Source organism: Hypomesus transpacificus, chromosome 13 (assembly GCF_021917145.1).
Source record: "Hypomesus transpacificus isolate Combined female chromosome 13, fHypTra1, whole genome shotgun sequence".
NCBI classification, from domain to species: domain Eukaryota; kingdom Metazoa; phylum Chordata; class Actinopteri; order Osmeriformes; family Osmeridae; genus Hypomesus; species Hypomesus transpacificus.
In genome coordinates this window covers 7,437,998-7,460,503 of record NC_061072.1, presented here as the reverse complement: position 1 = coordinate 7,460,503, position 22,506 = coordinate 7,437,998, and the positions used below count along the sequence as shown (strand labels likewise).

At 49.7% G+C, this 22,506-nt stretch overlaps 2 protein-coding genes across 5 annotated transcripts; both read right to left on the bottom strand.

Annotated features, from left to right (window-relative positions):
• Positions 1–6: 6 nt before the first annotated feature.
• On the bottom strand, positions 7–15,618 carry map2k6 (mitogen-activated protein kinase kinase 6). Of its 4 annotated transcripts, XM_047031751.1 has the most exons (13): positions 15,535–15,618; positions 15,240–15,420; positions 6,979–7,039; positions 6,128–6,176; positions 4,352–4,465; positions 4,045–4,164; positions 3,530–3,646; positions 3,349–3,400; positions 2,824–2,951; positions 2,269–2,346; positions 1,229–1,368; positions 527–572; positions 7–204 (listed from the first exon to the last, which is right to left on the bottom strand). In XM_047031751.1, exons 2-13 carry the CDS (start codon positions 15,328–15,330, stop codon positions 127–129), a joined length of 1,074 nt encoding a protein of 357 aa, XP_046887707.1. In that variant the 5' UTR covers positions 15,331–15,420; positions 15,535–15,618; the 3' UTR covers positions 7–126. The 4 variants fall into 4 exon arrangements, with proteins under 4 accessions (XP_046887707.1, XP_046887706.1, XP_046887708.1 ...); XM_047031750.1 differs by having other exon boundaries at positions 15,240–15,577; XM_047031752.1 differs by lacking the exons at positions 15,240–15,420; positions 15,535–15,618 and adding an exon at positions 14,921–15,041.
• Positions 15,619–16,145: 527 nt separating this feature from the next.
• On the bottom strand, positions 16,146–19,972 carry btbd17a (BTB (POZ) domain containing 17a). The gene is made up of 3 exons (XM_047031726.1): positions 19,777–19,972; positions 18,409–18,706; positions 16,146–17,777 (listed from the first exon to the last, which is right to left on the bottom strand). Exons 1-3 carry the CDS (start codon positions 19,871–19,873, stop codon positions 16,703–16,705), a joined length of 1,470 nt encoding a protein of 489 aa, XP_046887682.1. The 5' UTR covers positions 19,874–19,972; the 3' UTR covers positions 16,146–16,702.
• Between the last annotated feature and the right edge of the window lie 2,534 nt (positions 19,973–22,506).

Sequence of the window (22,506 nt, the reverse complement as noted above, 5' to 3'; positions counted from 1 at the left end):
GATGGGGCTAAAGGGGTGGGGCGGGGGCCCACAGGTAGCAGGGTTGCAGATGGTGCTCCTTCTTCTTTTGCGGGTCAGCCGGAGCGTAGCTCGAGGGGGCGGAGCTTCAGTCCCCGAGGGTGACCTTCAGTCCCCGAGGGTGACCTTGACAAAACTCGCCACGTCAGTTTCTTTGGACTCGTGTGAGGTGAAGAAGGGGTGTTGCTGCGGAGCGGAGGAAACACAAGTCATTTCTACTTTATCTGGCCGTAAACAAGACAAATCTGGTTATGAAAAGTCAAGTTGAAAGAAAACTTTGTTCATAAAACTTGACAAAAGGGCTTTGGCCTAATTAGTGTCCCTGTTAACTTAACAGTAGACAAGCTGTGCGTGACGACCAGGACCGTCTACATTTCTAGACTCAGCCTGCCCTCTAGTGGACAAAGACTGCAGGACAAGGACAAAGAAGATCCTCGTTCACCATCCTGAAGTGATAAAAATGGACGTTTGCTGGTCGTGTGGACGGCCAATGCTTAAACAAACTCACCATGAGTTCCGTGTAGTTTGGCCGTTCTTTGGAGTTTTTCTTTAAGCTGCGAAGACGAGGAGATCAGAGTTAACACAAGATAGATAAGACTTTAAACGTTCTAGTCTGAGTATTCCCAACTCCAGCTGCTCCATGCTGACTGACAGCCCTAAGAGGTGCACTGTCGACTGAGGAGGAGGAAGGAAAATGGAAAAGAAGTCCCTTTTGTTGTGGGTAGCAAGAATATAAATAGTATCCTTTTTGTAACAAGAACATAAATAGTATCCTCACATGAATCTACGATGAGCCATCGCTTCCATTCTCTTCCCTTCCTACTCTGAAGTGAGGTCTGTCAGACTACAGGAAACATTTGCCCTGGTTCCAGGCACTCACTCGCTGCTTCATGTTTCAGGAATATAGTCGTCTGGGTACAGAACAATGCTCTAACGAACATTTGGAAACTCCTGTTAGCACCTCTAACCTGGAAATCGTACTGAGAGGACATCCTGACAGAGAAGAGCGGAAAGGTACCTGCAGGAGTAACACTCAACACCCCACAATGTGACCGACACAAAAAACAGTAAGCAGTTGCAACCAGCCACAAATACAAATATATTTTCTGCTCACCCATGAGGGGTGGGGGGGGTGGGGGGGGTGAGGAGGGGTGGGTGGGGAGGGGTGGGGAGGGGTGGGGGAGGGGTGGGGAGGGGTGTGCGATCGTACCACAGGGAGGTGAAGTCCACAAACTCCGGGGAGAACTTGTCCGTGGGCAGCTGTGGGGACGGTTCTTCCACCACCTGTTTGAGTTGCTGGAAGGGTGTGCCCCAGGAGTCATAGGGGAAGTGCAGGATGGCCAGCTCGATCTGAGGAGCAAGAGGAGGAACAGAGGAGAGGGTCAGAGGAGAGGGTCAGAGGAGGGACGGTCAGAGGAGAGACGGTCAGAGGAGAGACGGTCAGAGGAGGGGGTCAGAAGAGGGGGTCAGAGGAGAGACGGTCAGAGGAGGGACGGTCAGAGGAGAGACGGTCAGAGGAGGGACGGTCAGAGGAGGGACGGTCAGAGGAGAGACGGTCAGAGGAGAGACGGTCAGAGGAGAGACGGTCAGAGGAGGGACGGTCAGAGGAGGGACGGTCAGAGGAGAGACGGTCAGAGGAGGGACGGTCAGAGGAGGGACGGTCAGAGGAGAGACGGTCAGAGGAGGGACGGTCAGAGGAGGGACGGTCAGAGGAGGGACGGTCAGAGGAGAGACGGTCAGAGGAGGGACGGTCAGAGGAGGGACGGTCAGAGGAGAGACGGTCAGAGGAGAGACGGTCAGAGGAGGGACGGTCAGAGGAGGGACGGTCAGAGGAGGGACGGTCAGAGGAGAGACGGTCAGAGGAGAGACGGTCAGAGGAGGGACGGTCAGAGGAGGGACGGTCAGAGGAGAGACGGTCAGAGGAGAGACGGTCAGAGGAGAGACGGTCAGAGGAGGGACGGTCAGAGGAGAGACGGTCAGAGGAGGGACGGTCAGCGGAGGGACGGTCAGAGGAGGGGGTCAATAAAAGGTCTAGCCGGCCGTCGGGCTGGGGCTAAGCCCTGCCTCCAGACTGAGCACGTTCTGATCTGAATGTCATGACGTACAATAACGAAGATATTCGGAAGACAAACGGAGGCTGTCACGACGGAGGCTGTGAGATCCATCGACGGCCAGCCTTAAGCAAAGCTCAAGCGAAACGTCAACAAGAACAATAGTCCAAGGCTTTCGTTTTTTGAGAACGAGACTCACCATTGTGATTCCTAAACTCCAGATGTCCGACTTGACGTTGTAGCCCTTCTGATTGGTCTCTGGGTTTATCCTCTCAGGCTGGGGGAGGGGGGAGGGGGGAGAGAAAAGTTCAAACCGAACGAAGATGACATCACTCGACAGTACCACAGGTGCTTAGGGGCCCCGCTGGTACCGGGGGCGACTGGCTCCCTGCCCTGTCATGTTCACCTCCTGAACACACACAGGCCACTCTGGTTCCCTGGATGCTAGCCTGGCCCTAAAACCATGACGACAGCCAGGCTCTGTGGACACACTCCCCCCACCCCCTCCCCACACACCCACTGCTGTTCAAAACCTAACTGGGTTACTATAGCTACGGCTGGAAAGGGGAGGGGCCACGGGCTGTCACGCACCCGGCCTGCTCTGCTAGTCTGCTCTGTCAACACAACGCCAATTACACATCTGTCATTACATTCTAGCGTAACATCTCCACTCCTTCCCAGTTTCTCTGACGCTTAACAGTGACTGGTGTGGGCATGCTTGGATCCCTGGACTGAGGGCTGCAGGGTTCCTTACGGCCATGTAGGGCTTGCAGCCGGCGTCCATGGTCTTGGCCACAGAGTCGACCAGGTAACCACTGATCCCAAAGTCACACATCTTCACCTGGCCTTGGGTGTTGATCAGCACGTTGGAGGGCTTCACGTCTGCCCCGGGGGGGTGGGGGGTGGGGGGGGGGGGGGGTAAGGAGAGAGAGAGAGAAAAAGAGAGAAAAAGAGAGAAAAAGAGAGAGAGAAAAAAGAAAGAAAGATATTAAGGATTAGAGGTTGTAGGAGTTCCCTTAAACACATCTGCACTGGGGACTGTGGTCACGGACCAATCCAGAGTCACAGACTGTCATTTTGTTTTTAGTGACCTGTAATCATCGTGAATGACGACATGAGACGACGTGAACAAAGTGTTCGGTGAGCGGACAAAGCCTCCAGACTCAACGGTTGTATGAAAGCTTCAAAGTGTGAGACTAGGCATGACCTGGGTTTAGAGAACAATCACTGTTCGAACTGGTCTGGAGGACAAACGCCCTGGAAACCCTCTCGTTCTAACCTCTGTGGATGACCGACAGGTTGCTGTGCAGGTGTTCCAGAGCCTTTACTATCTGAAGAGAGAGGGGTCAAGTTAGGTCAGACTACACAGGGTTATAAAAGAACATGTGCAACACTGTTTTATGTGTCATGTTGCTATCATCCTCGAGTCAGGCGACTGGCTGGTTGTCACGACTACTCACAGACACGGCCATCTTGCCCAGGATGTCCTCGGGGATAGCAAGATCCTTCTCCATCACCTGCTTGTAGAACTTATCCAGAGAAGTATCCATCAACTCCATGCAGATCCACACGTCACCCTGGCAACAGATGACAGAGCCAATCAGATCTGTGTGTGTGTGTGTTTTGAGGAGGTTTGGGAATAAGGCATCAAAGGCAGGCCAGGCCACATTCCTGACGAGCAAAAGGACCAACAGGAAGCCAGGCTTCCCAACGCGTCTCACTGTGGGATATCCTGAGGAACTCTGGAGGGGAGGAAGGACATCCGGAAATGTTTTAATCCAGAATTCCTAGTCTGTTTATCTTGACTACGTACAAATACGAGCCTCCAACATTCACCATGTCTGTGTTATTTATCATGAACGAAACGCTTCCATTTAGAATAACAAGGTGGCCATTGATTTTCTTGCAACAAACAATAATGCAAAAAACCAGCAGCAGTGGTCAGTGCGCTTGGGAGGAGCGTTGTGCCGGGCACCTCTCTGAACAGCGCTCCGTAGAAGGTGACGGTGTACAAGCAGTCGACGGTCCTCATCGAGATGTCTAGGTCCATCAGCAGCCTCTTCTGCTCCTGGGTGTTCACCGTGGCCCGGATCCTCTGCACACCACACACACACACCACACACACACACACACACACCACACACACACACACACCAGACACACACCAGACACACACACACACAGCTTCAGGACAAGAGGAAACAGCGCGGGCCGTGAAACGTTTTCGTCTGGATAGGTTCAGGTCGTCGTGGTCGAGGTCGGCGGGGTCGAAGGTCACCCACCTTGACGGCCATGATCAGGCCGCTGGGCACGTGCCTCATCTTGTCCACCACCCCGTACGCCCCTCTCCCCAGCTCGCCAATCTGCTCCAGGTCATCCGCCTTCAGCACAAACTTCTGCTCATGAGGGGACGTGGGGGAGGAGAGGGGACGTGGGGAGGAGGAGGAGGAGAGGGGACGTGGGGGGGAGGAGAGGGGACATGGGGGGGAGGAGAGGGGGGGGAGGAGGAGAGGGGACGTGGGGGGGAGGAGAGGGGGGGGAGGAGAGGGGACGTGGGGGGGAGGAGAGGGGACGTGGGGGGGAGGAGAGGGGACGTGGGGGAGGGGGAGAGGGGACGTGGGGGAGGAGGAGAGGGGACGTGGGGGAGGAGGAAAGGGGACGTGGGGGGGAGGAGAGGGGACGTGGGGGAGGAGGAGAGGGGACGTGGGGGGGAGGAGAGGGGACGTGGGGGGGAGGAGAGGGGACGTGGGGGGGAGGAGAGGGGACGTGGGGGAGGAGGAGAGGGGACGTGGGGGGGAGGAGAGGGGACGTGGGGGAGGAGGAGAGGGGACGTGGGGGGGAGGAGAGGGGACGTGGGGGAGGAGGAGAGGGATGAGGAAGAGCAGAGGGGGAAAGAAGAAGAGGGAGAGAAGTTAGCAGCTTCATCAGACACGTAAACAGAACGGAGACAGAATAACTCACAACATTTTCTTGTGCTTTCAAATATCTGTAACAGTTCTTTCTGCAAAGAAATAAATAATCATAAAAAAGACAGATGTAGTGAAAGAGAGTAAAAGATTGACCTCATCTTTACCTCATACAAACAAACTGAAAATGGAGAAACGTTATCTGGTCTCTCCTGTCTCCTTTTGTTTAAGGGAAAATGGATGCCACCAGGAGAATGATTTTCTCTGAATAAGTATCTTGACAGTAGTTATCAGAGAAAAGGCTTTGAACCTTCAAGGCTGCGGAGGCGTAAACAAACCTTTTCATCTGAAACAGTAAGTGTAGTTTGGAAGAATGGGATCTTTTCTGTCCATAAGAAAAACTGTTACTTAAATTGTAAGAAACATTTTAAGACAAAAGACAAAGCAGCTGGGGTCCTTGCCAGTGGAAAATTCCACTTATTTGATGAGTTTAAAATAAATATTTTTACTGCCTGAAAGGCAATAAAGTGCATTCCAGCCTGCCTACAATCAGAAGTGTTCAATTCGACAGTAATGTTCACTGGGGGGGGGTTATGGCTATAAGCCCCTTAATTGAGCCAAGATTTCTGCATTGAAACTGAGGACAGTACTCAACTAAACAGTACAGAGTTTAAAATATACACACACATTACCAGACAACCCATGGTTGTGTAGTGACGAGATAAAACTGGCTTATCCAAACATTTGTGTTTGTCTGTTTGAGGGCCTACAGTTAAAACATGTAGGCAGAATTAGGCAGAGCACTGTATCACACTGTGCTTTGTTGACTAGAGAATGCATTGAATCACAATGATCTGTGTCAAATAGAGAATGCATAAAACTGGAATGCACTGTATGATAATGCATTAAATCCCACTGTTATTACATTTACATTTAGTCATTTAGCAGACGCCCTTATCCAGAGCGACTTACAGTAAGTACAGGGACATTCCCCCGAGGCAAGTAGGGTGAAGTGCCTTGCCCAAGGACACAACTTAATTTTGCACGGCGGGGAATCGATCCGGCAACCTTCTGATTACTAGCCCGACTCCCTCACCGCTCAGCCATCTGACTCCCCTGTTAATAATTAACTTCATAGAATAAGAGTCCTACCTTTTCTCCGATGGTCACACAGGCTTTCGAATCCAAATCCCTCGGGGGCCTGCAAGGTCAAACAATCAGGATGTTCACTGAATCAAGCAAAGTCTATTTATATATAAACATACAAGTAGCATACAGTCAAGTGTACTTAATGTAGAATAACGAACAGTGATTCACAGTTCCTGTTTTTGAACCCTAATGGCTGCGGACCAGGGCCAGTGAATGTGTTGGAAAGGTCAGTGCTACTTCCTCACTAGTGGGGGGCACGGCTCAGGTCGAGGCCTCTGCCATCTTACCCATGGTGATGATGTGGAACCACCATCTCTGCTCTACAATGCAGTGGAGCAAACGCATTACAGCAGTACAGTAGGAAGCACTTAACAGTCCATCACAGTAATGCAGCAGTCGCTCCTCTCAAAGCTAAGACAAGTGTCGTGTTACGAAGAGAAAGTGGCCAGATGTTCTCGGAGCAGATATAGGCCTGTCTGCTAGAAGGAGTCTGGAATAACCTCTTTAGTAAACAAGGACTTGCAATGGGATTAAACATATATTCAGTGCACCAGTAAGTGTAAGTGTATGTATGTTTATGTGTGAGTGTGTGTGTGTGTGTGTGTGTGTGTGTGTGTGTGTGTGAGTGAGTGAGAGAGGAGAGGGGATCTTATGCTGCAGCAGGAGGGGGATGAAAGTGTGTGTGTGTGTGTGTGAGTGAGAGAGGAGAGGGGATCTTACGCTGCAGCAGGAGGGGGATGAAAGTGTGTGTGTGTGTGTGTGAGTGAGAGAGGAGAGGGGACCTTACGCTGCAGCAGGAGGGGGATGAAAGTGTGTGTGTGTGTGTGTGAGTGAGAGAGGAGAGGGGATCTTACGCTGCAGCAGGAGGGGGATGAAACACCTCCTTGGGGAGCTTCAGTCCCACCTTCTTCCTAACTGCACAGGAAACACACACACACACACAGCCACACACACACAGCCACACACAGACACACAGAAAGTCAGGATGACTCAGCAAAATAAGGAAACACAAGTTACGCAATCCCCTGTTCTTGGTTCTCGATCGATAAAGGAAGCGATCGGAATACCGCTGCATCAACAATCGTCCCACACAGACAGCCCTGCACCCTGACTTCCTGGGTCTCCAGTCCCAAGTAGCCCAGAAGGGCAGGTGGGCGTGCCGACAGGGAGGCGAGCCGACAGGGAGGCGTGCCGACAGGGAGGCGTGCCGACAGGGAGGCGAGCCGACAGGGAGGCGAGCCGACAGGGAGGCGAGCCGACAGGGAGGCGAGCCGACAGGGAGGCGTGCCGACAGGGAGGCGTGCCGACAGGGAGGCGAGCCGACAGGGAGGCGAGCCGACAGGGAGGCGTGCCGACAGGGAGGCGAGCCGACAGGGAGGCGAGCCGACAGGGAGGCGTGCCGACAGGGAGGCGAGCCGCGGACACCTACGGCTGGATGCAGCGAGTGACTCCAAATCACGACTGAACGAAGCTGGCCCCGACAGCACGGCTATGAGGACGCGTGGTGTCCGAGCACTCTCTCCATCTGGAGGTCCTGCACTGAGGGGCGCCACGGCAACGGGAGGGCGTGACGGAGGAGGGAGTGGGGGGGGGAGTGTCTGATTGGAACCTCCCCAGATCCTCCCCTCACAGCAGCCAGATCTTACCAGGAGCCGGCGCCACAAATAGAGATGTGCTTAACCCTTGTGTTACCTTCAGGTCACTGTGACCCCACACGTGTTGCGACAACTTTCTCTCACACAAAAACAAAGTGAAGCATTTTCTTTCAACCGTCGGGCTGTCTCACAACCCCCACAGCACGAAGGTTAAAAGAAAATGCTTTTTATTTGTTTTTGTATTGGGTAAAGTTGTCGCAGCACGATGGGTCGTTGTGAACCTGTAGGTCATGTGACCTGAAGGCAGCACAAGGGTTAAAGCTAGCCATGACGCCAGGTGAGGGAAGACAGAGCACAGGGGGAGAGGAAGGGGAGCCAGCTGGGTGTCCCTATGAGTCATCAAGGGCAGGTGTGTGTCCCTATGATTCATTAAGGGCAGGTGGGTGTCTCTATGATTCATTAAGGGCTTGAAGTTCACGAAAAACGATGACAAAGTACACACCGTGTGCACAGAACACACATTGGTATTTATGGTAAACGAGACCATGTCTCCATCCATAAGGATGAAAAATGCATGGTAAGCTTTGAGACACACACGCACGCATACACACCCCCACACACAGATGGATCGTTTGATGTCGTTATTAACACCTTACAGGTGTTCATGGCCTCTTTTTCAGTGTGTTTTTTTTTTTTTTTACAGGGCTCTAAACCTTGTGACTGAACACAAACACACTCTGTCTCTCTCAGTTGTTGTCTGTGGAAACAGGGTGTGGCCCTGCTCAGTGTCCCTCCACCAGAGACCTCTCTCATCCCCTCTCTCTCACCCTGCCTCTCTCTCTCACCCTGCCTCTCTCTCTCTCTCTCTCTCTCTCTCTCTCTCTCTCTCACCCTGCCTCTCTCTCTCACCCTGCCTCCCTCTCTCTCTCACCCTGCCTCTCTCTCTCTCTCACCCTGCCTCCATGTCTCTCTTGCCCTGCTTCCCTCTCTCTCTCACCCTGCCTCCCTCTCTCCGCTTTCCAAAGCTGCTTTGTTGCACCAAAATGTCAGTTTTGGCCCCTCCCACGTGCATTTACACAATAGTCCATGAAAACCAACACCCTACTAACGAGTCCACGACCAAAACACATTTCAACTAAAGCAGGACAAGAAAATAAATACAGAAACTAGGACCCGGAGCGACCTGCACCTGGCCTTTCCAGCGCTCCAGTGGACCTGCACCTCCACACCTCAGCCGATTCCACCCTCTGTGCTGGTGAGGTGGGGGGGGTTAAACATGCATGCCCTGGCAGCCTGTCTCCAGGCCCTGTCACTCTGTTTCTGCATGCCCTTGCAGCCTGTCTCCAGGCCCTGTCACTCTGTTTCTGCATGCCCTGGCAGCCTGTCTCCAGGCCCTGTCAGTCTGTTTCTGCATGGCCTGGCAACCTGTCTCCAGGCCCTGTCACTCTGTTTCTGCATGCCCTTGCAGCCTGTCTCCAAGCCCTGTCACTCTGTTTCTGCATGCCCTGGCAGCCTGTCTCCAGGCCCTGTCAGTCTGTTTCTGCATGCCCTTGCAGCCTGTCTCCAGGCCCTGTCACTCTGTTTCTGCATGCCCTTGCAGCCTGTCTCCAGGCCCTGTCACTCTGTTTCTGCATGCCCTTGCAGCCTGTCTCCAGGCCCTGTCAGTCTGTTTCTGCATGGCCTGGCAGCCTGTCTCCAGGCCCTGTCACTTTGTTTCTGCATGCCCTTGCAGCCTGTCTCCAGGCCCTGTCACTCTGTTTCTGCATGCCCTGGCAGCCTGTCTCCAGGCCCTGTCAGTCTGTTTCTGCATGGCCTGGCAGCCTGTCTCCAGGCCCTGTCACTTTGTTTCTGCATGCCCTTGCAGCCTGTCTCCAGGCCCTGTCACTCTGTTTCTGCATGCCCTGGCAGCCTGTCTCCAGGCCCTGTCACTCTGTTTCTGATGTGTGCGGTGGAGAGGAGGGTCACAGGCTCTCCCCATCTCCAGCGTCTGATGGGACAAGACCCTGCACGCCGCGGCTGATGTTTACGTGCACACAGCGTGTGCTGAGGTTCAGCCCTCGTGATCTGTATGCAAAGTAACTCGCTAACATCAGAGAGAGAGAGAGAGAGAGAGAGAGAGAGAGAGAGAGAGAGAGAGAGAGAGAGAGAGAGAGAGAAAGAGCACTGAAAAAAAATGACACATGCAGACAGGCATGCAAATCCGGAGGCAGCAATGTGACTGGGGCATGCCTGTAATACAGATTGGAATACAGTCTTTGTCATTTGACGATTCTTAGGAGAAACCCAAACAACCTGCAAGTGACCTTGGGACAAATCTGTCCAGTGACCACATGCATGAGAGAGAGAGAGAGGGAAGGAGAGAGAGACATGGAAAGAAAGGAAGAGAGAGGGAGAGAGATAGAGAGAGTGAGTGAGGGAAAGGTGGCCCAACACAGACGAATCAATAGATGATATCATTGAGGTGCGCAGCAGGAAGGAGTGAGCTGACTTGTTTGCCTGAGGGACCCACCGTGTGAGCGTGACGGGAAGCTACCAAACCCTGGGCTGCTGGGGAGTTGCTCCACAGTGATATTGCGCAATTTTCGAGTCGAGATACACAACGTGCAGCATTCTTGCTGAACTCAGCATCTATGCACACACATACATGGGAGTGTGCGGTGTCATTAAGGGCAGCAGCACATATCTTTCACAGTGATTCGCAGCACATGGCTCAAAGTATGTAGTCAAATACCACAGAGGCCCAGAGGCCAAAACAGACGAGTCGTTTTGACGATTCCTCTTCCTCTCTATTTCCCTCTCCTCCCTTCTGTCTCACAATCTCTCTGTCTCTCTCTCTGATTATGCCCTGTGGGGTTCATGTGAACATTCACAACTATCACATTCTCTTGCAGGGTTTGCACTTGGGGGATGTGGCATAACAGTGAAAACCAAAGAGAAGCAAGTCAAAGGAATGCTACAGAAAGGCAAAACCTACCCCTCCCTCCCCTCCCCACCCCCCCCTAACCCCCCCCCCCCTACACACTGCCTTGTCTAATAATAGCATTAAATACAGACTCCTTTGCTTCTTTTCAACTTTGATAAGAGTGTACAGAAGTTCGTACTACATGTTGCACTTGAGCCCTGACAGGAGAGCAGTGGATTTAGAGTGAAAAGGTTGGGTGTGTGAGGGTGGCCTGTGTCTTGCCTGCTTGATAAGAAGCCTGGGATCACATTAGAAAAGGGTCCTGGCAGCTATCCTCAGAACCCACACATGGCATGCACTCCACCCGGAATACCAACAATACCAAGAGTTCCTCAATGGAATTCCACGGAGCCAGAGAAAGACGGATGAATCAGACAGAGAGAGGGGGTGGGGGGGGGAAAGCAGGGAGCGACTGAGAATGGAAAACAGAAAGGGGACACGGGGGGGGGGGGGGGAGGGAGGAGAGAGAGAGAGAGAGAGAGAGAGAGAGAGAGAGAGAGAGAGAGAGAGAGAGAGAGAGAGAGAGAGAGAGAGAGAGAGAGAGAGAGAGAGAGAGAGAGAGAGAGATTAAAATAACCTCTCTTGAGCCGACGGCTGCTTGGCCTCTTGTGACAGCCCTGGCACTGTGTGAGATACTCCACACTTCCAAACATGGCAGATCCTTTAGGTTACAGCTGTTGAACGGCTCTTTTGGGAACGATGTCGTCACCTCCGTGCTTCCTGAATGCACGGGCGGACCTGAACGTTCCTCGCACAGTGGTACAGTGTGTGAGGGGATCGTCTTCAGGTCACGGCACAGCACAGCTCCGCTTCCACTGGTTAACGAGGGACTGCACAGTGATCTGTCACGAACCGCTAGGCCTTCACGGAATCTCTGTTGCTTGGGTGTAGCTAACGTCTAACAAGAGAGAAGTCATCAGTTAAGGCGAAACTAATGCCGTAGCTGAAATGAGGACAGCTCTTGAACCTGCCATTGTTGGTGGCCATACATGAGTTATAATTATCTATGAATGTGTCTGAGCATGATTGGTCTCCGAGCAGATTTTCACAGGATGCGTCGGCCTGTTTGATTTAGCCCCTGTGGGCCGAGGGATTTGGCTGGGAGGTGAGAGGGTGTGCAGAGAAGGGGGGGGGGGGGGGGGACTTCATGAGATTAAATGACAAATTCACGACACATAATCTCTGAAGTCCTGTTTCCTTCCGCTCACTTCGTTGGTGAAGACCAGGTGACATGCTATGTTTTATTCAGAAGCACGGCGAATTTGGCTGAGACACAGCTTTGAATTTTTTTTTACAGGTGCTTTGACAACTGACACCTTGACAAAAAAATGTAAGCCTCTTTAGCTTGGTTGCATAATTGGAGCATTCTGCACCAGAACAGGGGTAAAAGTATTTGTAAGAGTGGCTGAAGAACTTTCATAAATCACAAATTCAACGCAGAACAAAATGTCTGGGATTAATTAAAAGGTATTTACCTCGAGACAGCGCTGTCACGCATCCAGAGGGCTGTCTAACAGAGAATCATATTGGCGTGTGGTAAAGTAGAACCAAGCTGAGAGGTACGCTAACTTGAATTTAATACAACTGGAATTCAGGGCCTGACTAAATGAACCACTTTAATATCAAACGCAGGATGAAAACTGCAAACTATTCACTGTCTCCTGAAGAGCTGGTGAAGCAAAGTTCACCACTACACTTGATACACAGTTTCAAGGCAACATACTCCTACTGACTAAATTAGCATAGAGAGGAATATTGCCTGCATGGGACTGAGAAATGGCAGCTATTCAATCAGATGCACCTTAAACAGGCTTGGAGGGGATCTAATGCAGAGGACTAATGAGATGGATCAGTGTTCGCGATTCAACTGGGATGCATTGATTTGATTCCTTTGACGTGCAGTAGGCCTAAACTGAAGAATCCTCCCCCTTCTCTTCCCTCTCTTCCTCCCCCTCCTCCTCCACCCTTCCCCTTTCCGTCAAGAGCCCTTCAGCGATGGCGTACGAGGTTACTCCAGGGTGAGGCAGCAGACAGACCATCCATGAATTTATGGGCTACTCCTCTCATTTTTAGCACGGCACACACATCGTGGCACAGAAGCTTTGCAGCCTACACAGCATGCATACTAGGGGGGGAAAAATGATTCGCATTTGAAACCCGATTCAGTCTTTTAGCGATTCATATCGATTCACAACTGTAAAAAATCGAAAGAAAAGCTATAAATGTTTAGGTTTTGATGCATTGGGATTTGTTCTTCTTCAAAACTTAACTGCCTATCACAGTCAAATAGAAACAGGTAACACTAAACAGCAAACTGGAATCAAATGTTAGCATATATTGAATCGAAATTTGATTCAAAATCAGAAAAATGGTGAATCAAAAAAATGGCGAGTCGATTTGAATCGAATCGTGAGGTATCAAAAGAATCCCACCCCTAATGCATACCACTTTACCCAGTCATCTGCCTTCACCATGCTGCACAGATGGCTTGCTGCTGGAACAAGTCAAAAAGACAGGCCAGGTTGGGGATTTCCATCAGTGTTTCTGCTTGTCCCTACAGCTGAATGAAGAGCGCACTCTCTGCCATGAATGACATGCCCGCTCCAGACCACCGGAAAACAGAAGTGGAACAGTTAGCGGATCATCTGGACAATGGCGCAAACATTTCCATTTGTTGTAGCCATAGAAAAAAAAGCTGTAGGCCTTGAACCAGGCCAACAATCGGCTCGTCGAAACAGCAAATTCAGTATCGATGCAGCTGAAAAAAAAAAAAAATGCCAGAGACATTTGCATGACAAATGTCCCATTCGTGCATGGGCGAGGGGGTCGGTGGAGGCTGCATAGTGGCAGTCCACCAGGGAGGGTATACTGGGAGGGCCAGTGACCCACCACCATGGCCCCACAGCAGGACAGTGCACAATGGTGAACGGCCAACTGTCTGGCCCACACTGTGAGCCCTTTGGGAGCCAAATGAACCACAGGCGCCATCCTTGCCAACAGGACTTGACAAGGGACAGTGGGCGCAATCGCTGGAAAACACTGCAAAGCTGCATTCATTTGGAACAGGGACATTTTCTGTTGAACTATCGTCGGATCGTAAAGTGTGCTTGGTTGTAGTCATCAAGCAGCTGTGTGACATTCCGTGACCATAGGTTTTATGCACTTGTAGTGCATATGAATGTTTGCTACGGTTGATGGATAGGGGCCTTTTACATTTATTTTCACCATTTATAAAGGCACTACAATCATATTTGTCAATTATTGCTTTACCAATAAAAGTTAAACATTTCAACAGCACTGTGTTTGAGTCTGAGACAGTGGCTGCAGTTCCATTGTGTAGGTTGGGTGACATTTGACCTGGACTGACAGAAGCTAAGGTGAAGTTAAACTGCAGAGAAATTAGATGGTCATTTCATGCACATTTTGTGTGCACGGACATGGGTCAATGGTAGGAGGGGGGAATTCAAAGTTCCACAGAACAGGTGTGTCACCTGTTTGTTACGCAATGACATATACAACCTCTGTTCGGACTGCAAAAACTATTCAACACCAAAGCACTTCCTCCTTCTAAATCAATTCTACAGATTCAAATGAATGTTTTTTTCTTGTTAATTTGACAAAATGTGTGTTTTGTGGTAAGCATAGTCTGCAGGTGCAGGTAACCTAGTTTACACAGTAGGCCCACTGGTACATGGTCAACATTTATAAGTGAAATATTTAGGCCTCGAGGTATAACCACATACATGCACAACAGGCAGTTAGCTGTCAGAAGCATGTCAAATATTGCCACAAGAGGAATCGAAGTAAAGTATTTACACAAAACATAGATTCTGAAGAATGCATTACATTACTTGTACTTGAAGTCGTTATATTACTTTTTGCTTGGATATTCCTTGCCTTTAGTTCCTTTCCTTGAACTCTAGGTAGATTACTTGCGCTCACTGCAAATCTATATTTAGGTTTTATTTTTGAGTGTCTACCTATAACTGCTTGAACAAAGCTTAGTGGACGAGGCGTGACAACCATTTTTCATAACGCGTTTTGACAAAAGAATATAAAACTGCAACTAATAAGATCATCATAACTAGAGTGTGTATAACCTGTAATTGACGACAGACAGCTGCATGTTGTCACATCGTGTTCCTGGCAGTAATAGTGCACAATTGTAAGCAGTTTGCAATTAAGCGTTGCACCATCTGCAGAAAGCTAGGGAAGCAATAAATGCTTTATATTATTTACCTTGAAAAGGGGACACGTCGAATTTTGCATTAACCTGTGCATACTTTATTAAAAGAGGTTGGAAACATCTTCGGGGAGTTTCAGACTGTCTAGCAAACAAACTGAGTGCAACATCCTTGGGTAAGAGGCTTCAGACTGCATCGTCTTACCAGGAACTCTGCAAAGGGGAAGATCTTCAACAGGAAATGCAACTGACCCTTAATATACCATTCAACTTTAAAATGCATGGATCGCACTCGACCTGCAGCGATGCACTTTGCAACCAATGCTGCTCTAATTGCATGTCAGTAGTTTTGCACAGATCGCGTGATATTCTTACCTCCCTTCGGCTGAGACATTTCCCCTTTGCTTTGATGAGGGGGAGGGGAATCACAAAAGACTTTGCCTTCTTTCTCACTCCCTCCCTCCATCGCCCTCGCGCTGGAGCTTCAGCGGCTTGCTTTGCAACAAAGATGCAAAATACAAGCCTCGATCTTCATGCACTTGGAGCCTTTTGTCGTCTGGACCGTGTGTGTCCACCCAAAGGTCAATGTTAGAATTGCACAGCCAACAAAACTATCTAGAAAACGGGTAAATTTGCAATTGCGCTGCAAAGAATTCTCGTCGGCACTTACATGATGGGCCAAGGCTGGCAGCTGAACGCTCCTAACTTGGATCAGTGTGAGCCCCTGCGAGCGAACGTTTTTCCTGCTTGGAGCGCAAAGGACGATGGGAGATGTAGTAATTGTGACACATCCTTTCCGCAGCTTATAAACATCTTTTCGTAAAGACATTTATAACAATTGAACTCAAACACGTATTACACATTTATGAGCAATCCAGTCATCGTTTATTTCTGATGATTTTCCATCATCCTTAGAGTGCCTAAGCCCAACGTGTTCATCTATTGCAATGGAACACAACAATGCAATAACAATAACTGTTGATGTATTTATCTACTAAACCAAAGAAGACAAAAATATTACAAACAATCAAATAGTTCTTAAACATTTAGCTTTATTAGATGGTACCAAAATGAAAAAGTATTATTCTGAAGTGCAATCATTGGCACGTCATAGTGTTAAGCTTAAACTGCATCAGCTAAGGATGGTGACATAAATATCAATACAAATATGACATACAGTCCAACAGAATCTAACCTAAACACATTTGAAAACTTGTGGTATTCACTACAATGATGACCTATACTTCCCTAACACATTTTTCTGAAAATGCTCATGTTTTTTCGTAGGCCATGCACAGAAGTGACATGAACATCTGCATGTGAATCAAAACCACAGACAATAGCTACAAGTTAAATACGTTGGTGAACTGGGTAAAGCTGAAAGTTGAAGGCAGAACATGTGAGATTTGAATGGTTGTTTCCTCTTACTGTAGATGTTAAGGGAACAATAGCACCAAGGAAATTATGATTCAAAATTGTATAAACATCAATATGCACATACACACATGAAAACGTCTAGGACCCAGTCATTGTTTACTGTGAACTCCTCATCACATGATTACTTCAACATAACTTTGCAGATCTACCAAACACACAACTGCTTTATCAACGCAGACATCCTGTAAAGTTATAGGCATAGGTCTGCACACAAAATCCTGTTTTCAGTTTTAACTTAACGACAATGTACGTATTTGAAACACAAGAGGCCACCCACGTTGGCAAACACAAAGGGTTAGCCTTGTACCTGTGGTCTCCTGAGATATGACAGTCTGAGAGTGCAGCGTGTGTGTGACGATCATCGCAGCGTGACAACAGAGAGGTGTAGGAAGAGGCCAGGGTCAATTCTTGGTGGTGATGAGGGTCTGATACAGGGGCTTGACCAGGATGTGGAGGTAGAGGGAGCCGTCGATGAGGTATTCCGATGTTTTGCGGTGCAGGTCAGCTTCCACCAGGAAGTCTCCGTTCTCCTCCGTGCTTTGGTGGAAGTTGTAGACGTGTTTCACCACCAGCTTCCCCTGCTGTCTGGCCATGACTAGCACCGTCTTCTGAAAACTCACGCCGGCAAAGTCCGCGCTGGACGTGGCCGGCGTGATGATGATGCGCGGCCGTCCTCCGTCGACTCGTGTGGGCTGCATGGCTCCCGTTTCCGTGTACATGGGACGCATGCTGAGGGGAAGCCAGCGCGGGGAGAAGAGAGCGTTCCACGTCACGCGCTTGACGGCATCGTGACCACTGGGGCCCAGCTGGGTCTGGAAGCTGGTGCTGCGGTCGTCACGCGAGGGGTTGTTTAGGACCCAGGGGGAGCCCCAGGCGGGGGACAGGTAGTTCCTGGGCATGAACAGACTGCAGTTCACGTCAAAGAACTTGGCCATGTGCAGCGGCGATGCGGAGTGGAACTGGTAGGACATGTAGAGCAGGTCTCGTACGGACTCCTGGTAGCGGGCGAGGGTGAGAGACTGGGTCTGCAGGCGGAAGAGCTCCCGTGGGGGCATCATGGCATAGCGCACAGACCTCAGGGCGTTCTCAGCCGTCAGCCCGTCCGGATCGTTCTGGTTTATCCAGAGCTCCAGCGCATCGAAGAGCTCCATCTCGCTCTGCAGGATGAGGTCGGAGCGCTTCATGAGAGACATGAGGAGCGGGGCGCTGATGGTTCCCCACTCCCCGCTGCGCAGCACGGACGACAGGTTCCAGGAGAGGTACTGCAGGCAGCTGTCCCTCAGGGAAACGTCTCCAGTCTGGAGGGCGTACTCGTACCAGCCCACCACGTGGCCCGAGGGAGAATCGCGGGCCAGGTTCTGGGTCATGTACTGGGTGACCCCCTGCTGGAGCCCTAGCACACGATACTTGGTGGCCAGCATGTGTAGAGGGAGGGCCTGATCCAGACCCAGGGAGATCTCTCCACAGTACAGATACCTGCACAGGTATGGAAACATTCCAGAAAAAAACTTTTGAATAAAAAGGGTTTTGTCATCCTCAATGCATCAACATAGACTCACATTCACACTGTATCTTTGATCATCAAACATTTAACCATAAAATCGTTTTTTCACTGAAGCACCCCTTGTTGGATTCAGATTTGTTACCAGTGGGAAAAAAGCGACCTAGCCCTAACCCGCATTAGTTTTGCAATGGTGATCTTAAAGGCAACTTTATCTTTAGAATCTCCAGACAGAAACTCTACAGCCGTGGCCAAAAGTATAGGGAGCGACATACATTTTGTGTTTGCAAAGCTTGAAGGGGAAATTTATCAAATGGACCTCTATCCTTTATTGATCATCCCTAGAGCCAGGTTACTAAGCTCTCTCTCTAAAAGTCAAATACTGTGGCTGGTGAACACCCTCTGTGGCATGCCCACCCCCCTGCTGTTAGGCCGTGTTGCAGTTACATTTATGTACCACTTGAGGGCACATGCTTTCATTGCAATCAGGGGAGACCGTTCTCATCCTCAACAGGGTACTTCGGCAACAAATCATAAAAACGTATCAACTCTCTTGTAAATGTCTCCCAATAATTCCCTTACGACATATGCCCTCCCTTGGCCTACCTTATGAACTTGTCAAAGATGGCGGAGCACTCGCCCGTCTCCCTCAGGACCAGGGTGGAGGTGTTGCGGCTGACCAGCAGCCCCTCAAACACAGGGCTCTGCAGGGACAGAACCAGGGAGTGGGCCTGGATCACCTTCACCTCGTCCGCATTGAGGGTCTCCACCCTGAGGGCCACGTCGCTGCCGTTCCCCTGGGTCAGCAGAGCCTCCAGATGCTGCACCAGGGACAGAGAGTGGCTGATGGTGTCACCACCCACACCACCACCGCCCCCATCCTGGGCCCCTGCTGTCAGGATGCCTGGTGGAGGAAGAGGAGGAAACAATAGATGGAGGAAGATGGGAGGCGTGGGCCGCCGGTGTGGAGGAGGTGAACGCAGAGATGAAAAAGAAGAGGCACAAAGAAGTTGGGTGGTGAAGGGAGGAGGAGGAGGAGGATTGGGGGTGGAGGAATAGGAGGAGGAGGGGGATTGGGGGTGGAGGAATAGGAGGAGGAGGGGGATTGGGGGTGGAGGAATAGGAGGAGGAGGGGGATTGGGGGTGGAGGAATAGGAAGAGACCGGAATGGGGGCATGCAGGGCGGAGAGGGGTAATGATCAAAACAGGCTTGGCAGAAGCGCCCCCAATCCATGACATCGATCGGCACAGATGCGGGTCGGATTTAATTAAATCATTCACACATCTGCTCCTAATATACTGAATGCTGTTGACACATGTCCCGAAAAGTCAAAACCACTCACATGCTGACCACATATACATTGGGGATCTAAACTTTGGTCCAATAGTCTGAAGTTCCCTTTTTTGGATTCTGAATAAAAAATATTTTGTGACACTTCCCTTTCTGTCAGATGAATAAGGAACTGGGTGGGCTGCAATGGTGTAAAGCTTCAGTAAAGTAGAATTGCTCCAGCAATCTCAACCGGTAGTAGCAAACCACAATGTCCTGTTTGACTGATTCACACAGATAAGAGCAGCACATGCGAACGCGGTCATCTTCCTTTGAATGAGATGATCTGGTCTCAATGTCTAAAAAGTTCCAATGCGTCTTTCTCAGTGATGAGTTATGATTAAAAGTGCTTTGTTTTGTACAAAGCGTACACAAAAGGAGACAAGCACAAAAGTCATCAAACCAACATGGAAAGATTCACACGGGACGAAAGGGAGGAAAGACTGTAAACTTGCAGCACACATCAGAAAATATATATTTGCGTCGTATTTTTTTCACTCCACAATGGAACCACAACATCATTGCAGAACAGAACTACATATCAGAGCTGCGTCTCAGTTGAGACCAAAGATGAGACGGGTGGGCATGGGGAGCAGGATGGTGAGCAGGATGGTGAGCAGCATGGTGAGCAGCATGGGTCTTACCTCCAGAGGGAGGGCCTGGGTGGAGGCCAAGGGCCAGGAGAAGAGTCCCCATGTGGATGTGGGTCAGGAGCCCTGTGGGGCGCACTGGGAACATCATCCCTCTGTCTTCTTTATCTTGTCCAACTGCAAACACGCCTCTCTCTATCCCTCTTTCTTTCCTTCTTTCTTTCTTTCTATCTGTCTTCCCTCTTGGCTTCTCTCTCTGTCTCTCTCTCTCCCTCTGTCTGTGCCCCTCTCCCTCTCTCCTCAGTGGTGAAATGCAGTGACCTGGTCACAGTTTTGTGTGTCCTTCTGTGTGTGAGGAGTAGGACCTCTGTGTGCACACGGCACAGCGTGGTTCTTCTGGGCCATATCCGGCAGTTCGCATGGAAACCCCATCGATCGGTGGAATCTGGCAGCCTGGGCCGTTGTCACGGCGACGGCTTTGATTCCCGAAGCGTCCCTTGTTTTGGGTGGCGCTCAGAGAGGGGCATTGATCGGGAGAGAGGCGGGGCAAGGGGACCCTCACCGCAGCAGCTGGGGTTGAACTTCTGAAGGAGCAGGGTAAGATTGGGAGTGTGTGTAAGTGCATGTGTGTCTGTACCTGTGTGTGTGTGTGTGTGCGTGAGTGTTTGTGTGTGTGTGTGTGTGTGTGTGTATGCGCGTGTGCAAGGGTTGTGTAAGAGATTAACTTGTTTGAAGAGTTTGGAGGGTAAATCTGTTGACGATCTATAATATACTCAATAAACTATCAACACATATTAAATTCTTATCAATTGACCCTGACACCAATCTTACAAAGATGTAGTTGACATTCTGTTAACAGTTTATTGATGACATGAACATCTACAGATGTCTCTACATGGGACATCTGTATAAAGTTCAACTTTGCAAAAAAATTATATTATTATTATTAATATTCTTACAAGCAGTGTTGCTCTGCAGTGTTTGTCTGTGTTCTGTATGTGTGTCAGTGTACACAACCAGCGAATCCTGATACAGCAGCCCAAACTATTCATCTCCGGCTTCAGGCAAGACTGTTTAATTAGAAGTAGTAATTTAGAAGGTCAATATCCAATCGTTCCCTATGCATGTGCCTGGCTGTCAAATCAAAAAGGCCTCATATGGGAAAAGGAGGGAAACCGACACACCCCAAATTCGTTGTTTCTGTGAAGATGTGTCAGTGTCTCGTGATCCCAACGAGGTCCGCGGAGACTTCTTTTGGGTCTTTTTGTAGTGACGGCATTAGAGCAAAAGGCCTATCATGTCCGTGTTGACCCTTTAGTGTGGGCTTCCCCGGAGGGCTATTGATCACGCGTGCTGACAGTCAGGGTCGATGATGATCCCAGTGGCACTGGGCACGTTCTTTAATCACACTCTGATTCTACGAAAGGATGTCAACCGTGTCTGGCTAGGCTCCAATAGTGACGCTTGGCGCCCACACTTTTTATATTTTGTTTTTTTTATTTTGGCAAACAGGGAAACGGTCTATCCCTTTCTTACTTTGACACAGTGGGATTTGATTTGACCTGTAATTTTGATCTTTGTTAATCTTGATCGTACTTTGATTTGATCACATTTTAAACATTCGTTCCTGAAGTGAAGCCAAAACAAATAATCTCTGTGAATCACCACAAGAGGGCATACTCGCCGTGTGTCGAATGATTGAGACATCATCGCATTTGAGCCTACATGATACTGGTCATCTTCTCACGCTGCTCGTCATGGAAACAAGCTGATAATAACGATGTCCCTCTGTGATCTGATAATGAGTCCATGCTCCAGTTGATCAGGTCCTCTCCTGCTTATTTATCATCCCTATAAATCCTGATTGCCCAAACCAATTAGGCGAGCTGAAAACAAAATAACTCTAAAACAGTCAAAATCCCAATGGAAAGAATGGAGTTTTATCATCATTCAGATCACATAGTGCTTATCAACCAATGTGTATTAAAAGTAATCGTTGCTGTAGTAAAATAGGCAATAAGCAAATACCATCTTGAGGAGAACATTATCTGGGCATGGTTGTTTAACCAATGAGGAGTTGACAGTTGTCAATTCCTGTTCCAGCAGTGGACTGTCTCATCACTGAAAGCAGCGCTGCGTGCCAGATTAAAGACACGGGTTATAAAAGGCAGCCAGGTCAGAGTGACCTGTGAGGACTGCTCTGCTGTTTAATGGCCTCTTATACACACACACACAGACACACACCACAAGGTCCTCCTGCCACACAGTGACTCAGTGAGGAGGAAATGTGTTTTGCAGTACCGGGCATTTCTGAGAGAGTGCTTGTAGAGAGACAGATACTGCCTATACGACTCAGCTTAGCCATTAGCCCCTGCAAGCATGAAACAGGAGTCATTCAGAATATGATCTAGTAGAGGGAGACCTCATTCATACGACGGGCCTGCTAACAGAGATATTATTAGCAGCAACACAGTTTCAATTCTCATTAACTCCTTATGGGTCTAAACCTCAATGCCTGGCAGGGGACAAAACTATACTCACAGGCATGCATGTACACACACACACCCACACACACACACACACACACACAAACAAACACACACGCACACAAACACACACGCACACACTCACACACACACTCACACACTCACACACACACCCTACACAGCTTTATGAGATGTTCACCCTCTGAGTGTGTACCCCACATCTCTCTGCCATTCCAGGCTCAATGTTACCCAACAGGCTCCAAGGCCGTCAGAGTAGCTCTGCTTGTCTGAACTGAAG

What these genes read in the sequence shown, in the direction of transcription:
- map2k6 (XM_047031751.1), bottom strand. Translation starts at nt 15,330, where the DNA reads ATGGAGGGAGGGAGTGAGAAAGAAGGCAAAGTCTTTTGTGATTCCCCT. An exon ending in AATGTCTCAGCCGAAGGGAG is followed by an intron (nt 7,040 to 15,239) that starts GTAAGAATATCA and finishes TTTCCTGTGCAG; the next exon opens with TTAGGAAGAAGGTGGGACTG. An exon ending in CAAACTACACGGAACTCATG is followed by an intron (nt 205 to 526) that starts GTGAGTTTGTTT and finishes TCCGCTCCGCAG; the next exon opens with CAACACCCCTTCTTCACCTC.
- btbd17a (XM_047031726.1), bottom strand. Translation starts at nt 19,873, where the DNA reads ATGATGTTCCCAGTGCGCCCCACAGGGCTCCTGACCCACATCCACATG. An exon ending in CCCAGGCCCTCCCTCTGGAG is followed by an intron (nt 18,707 to 19,776) that starts GTAAGACCCATG and finishes TTCCTCCACCAG; the next exon opens with GCATCCTGACAGCAGGGGCC. An exon ending in ATCTTTGACAAGTTCATAAG is followed by an intron (nt 17,778 to 18,408) that starts GTAGGCCAAGGG and finishes ATACCTGTGCAG; the next exon opens with GTATCTGTACTGTGGAGAGA.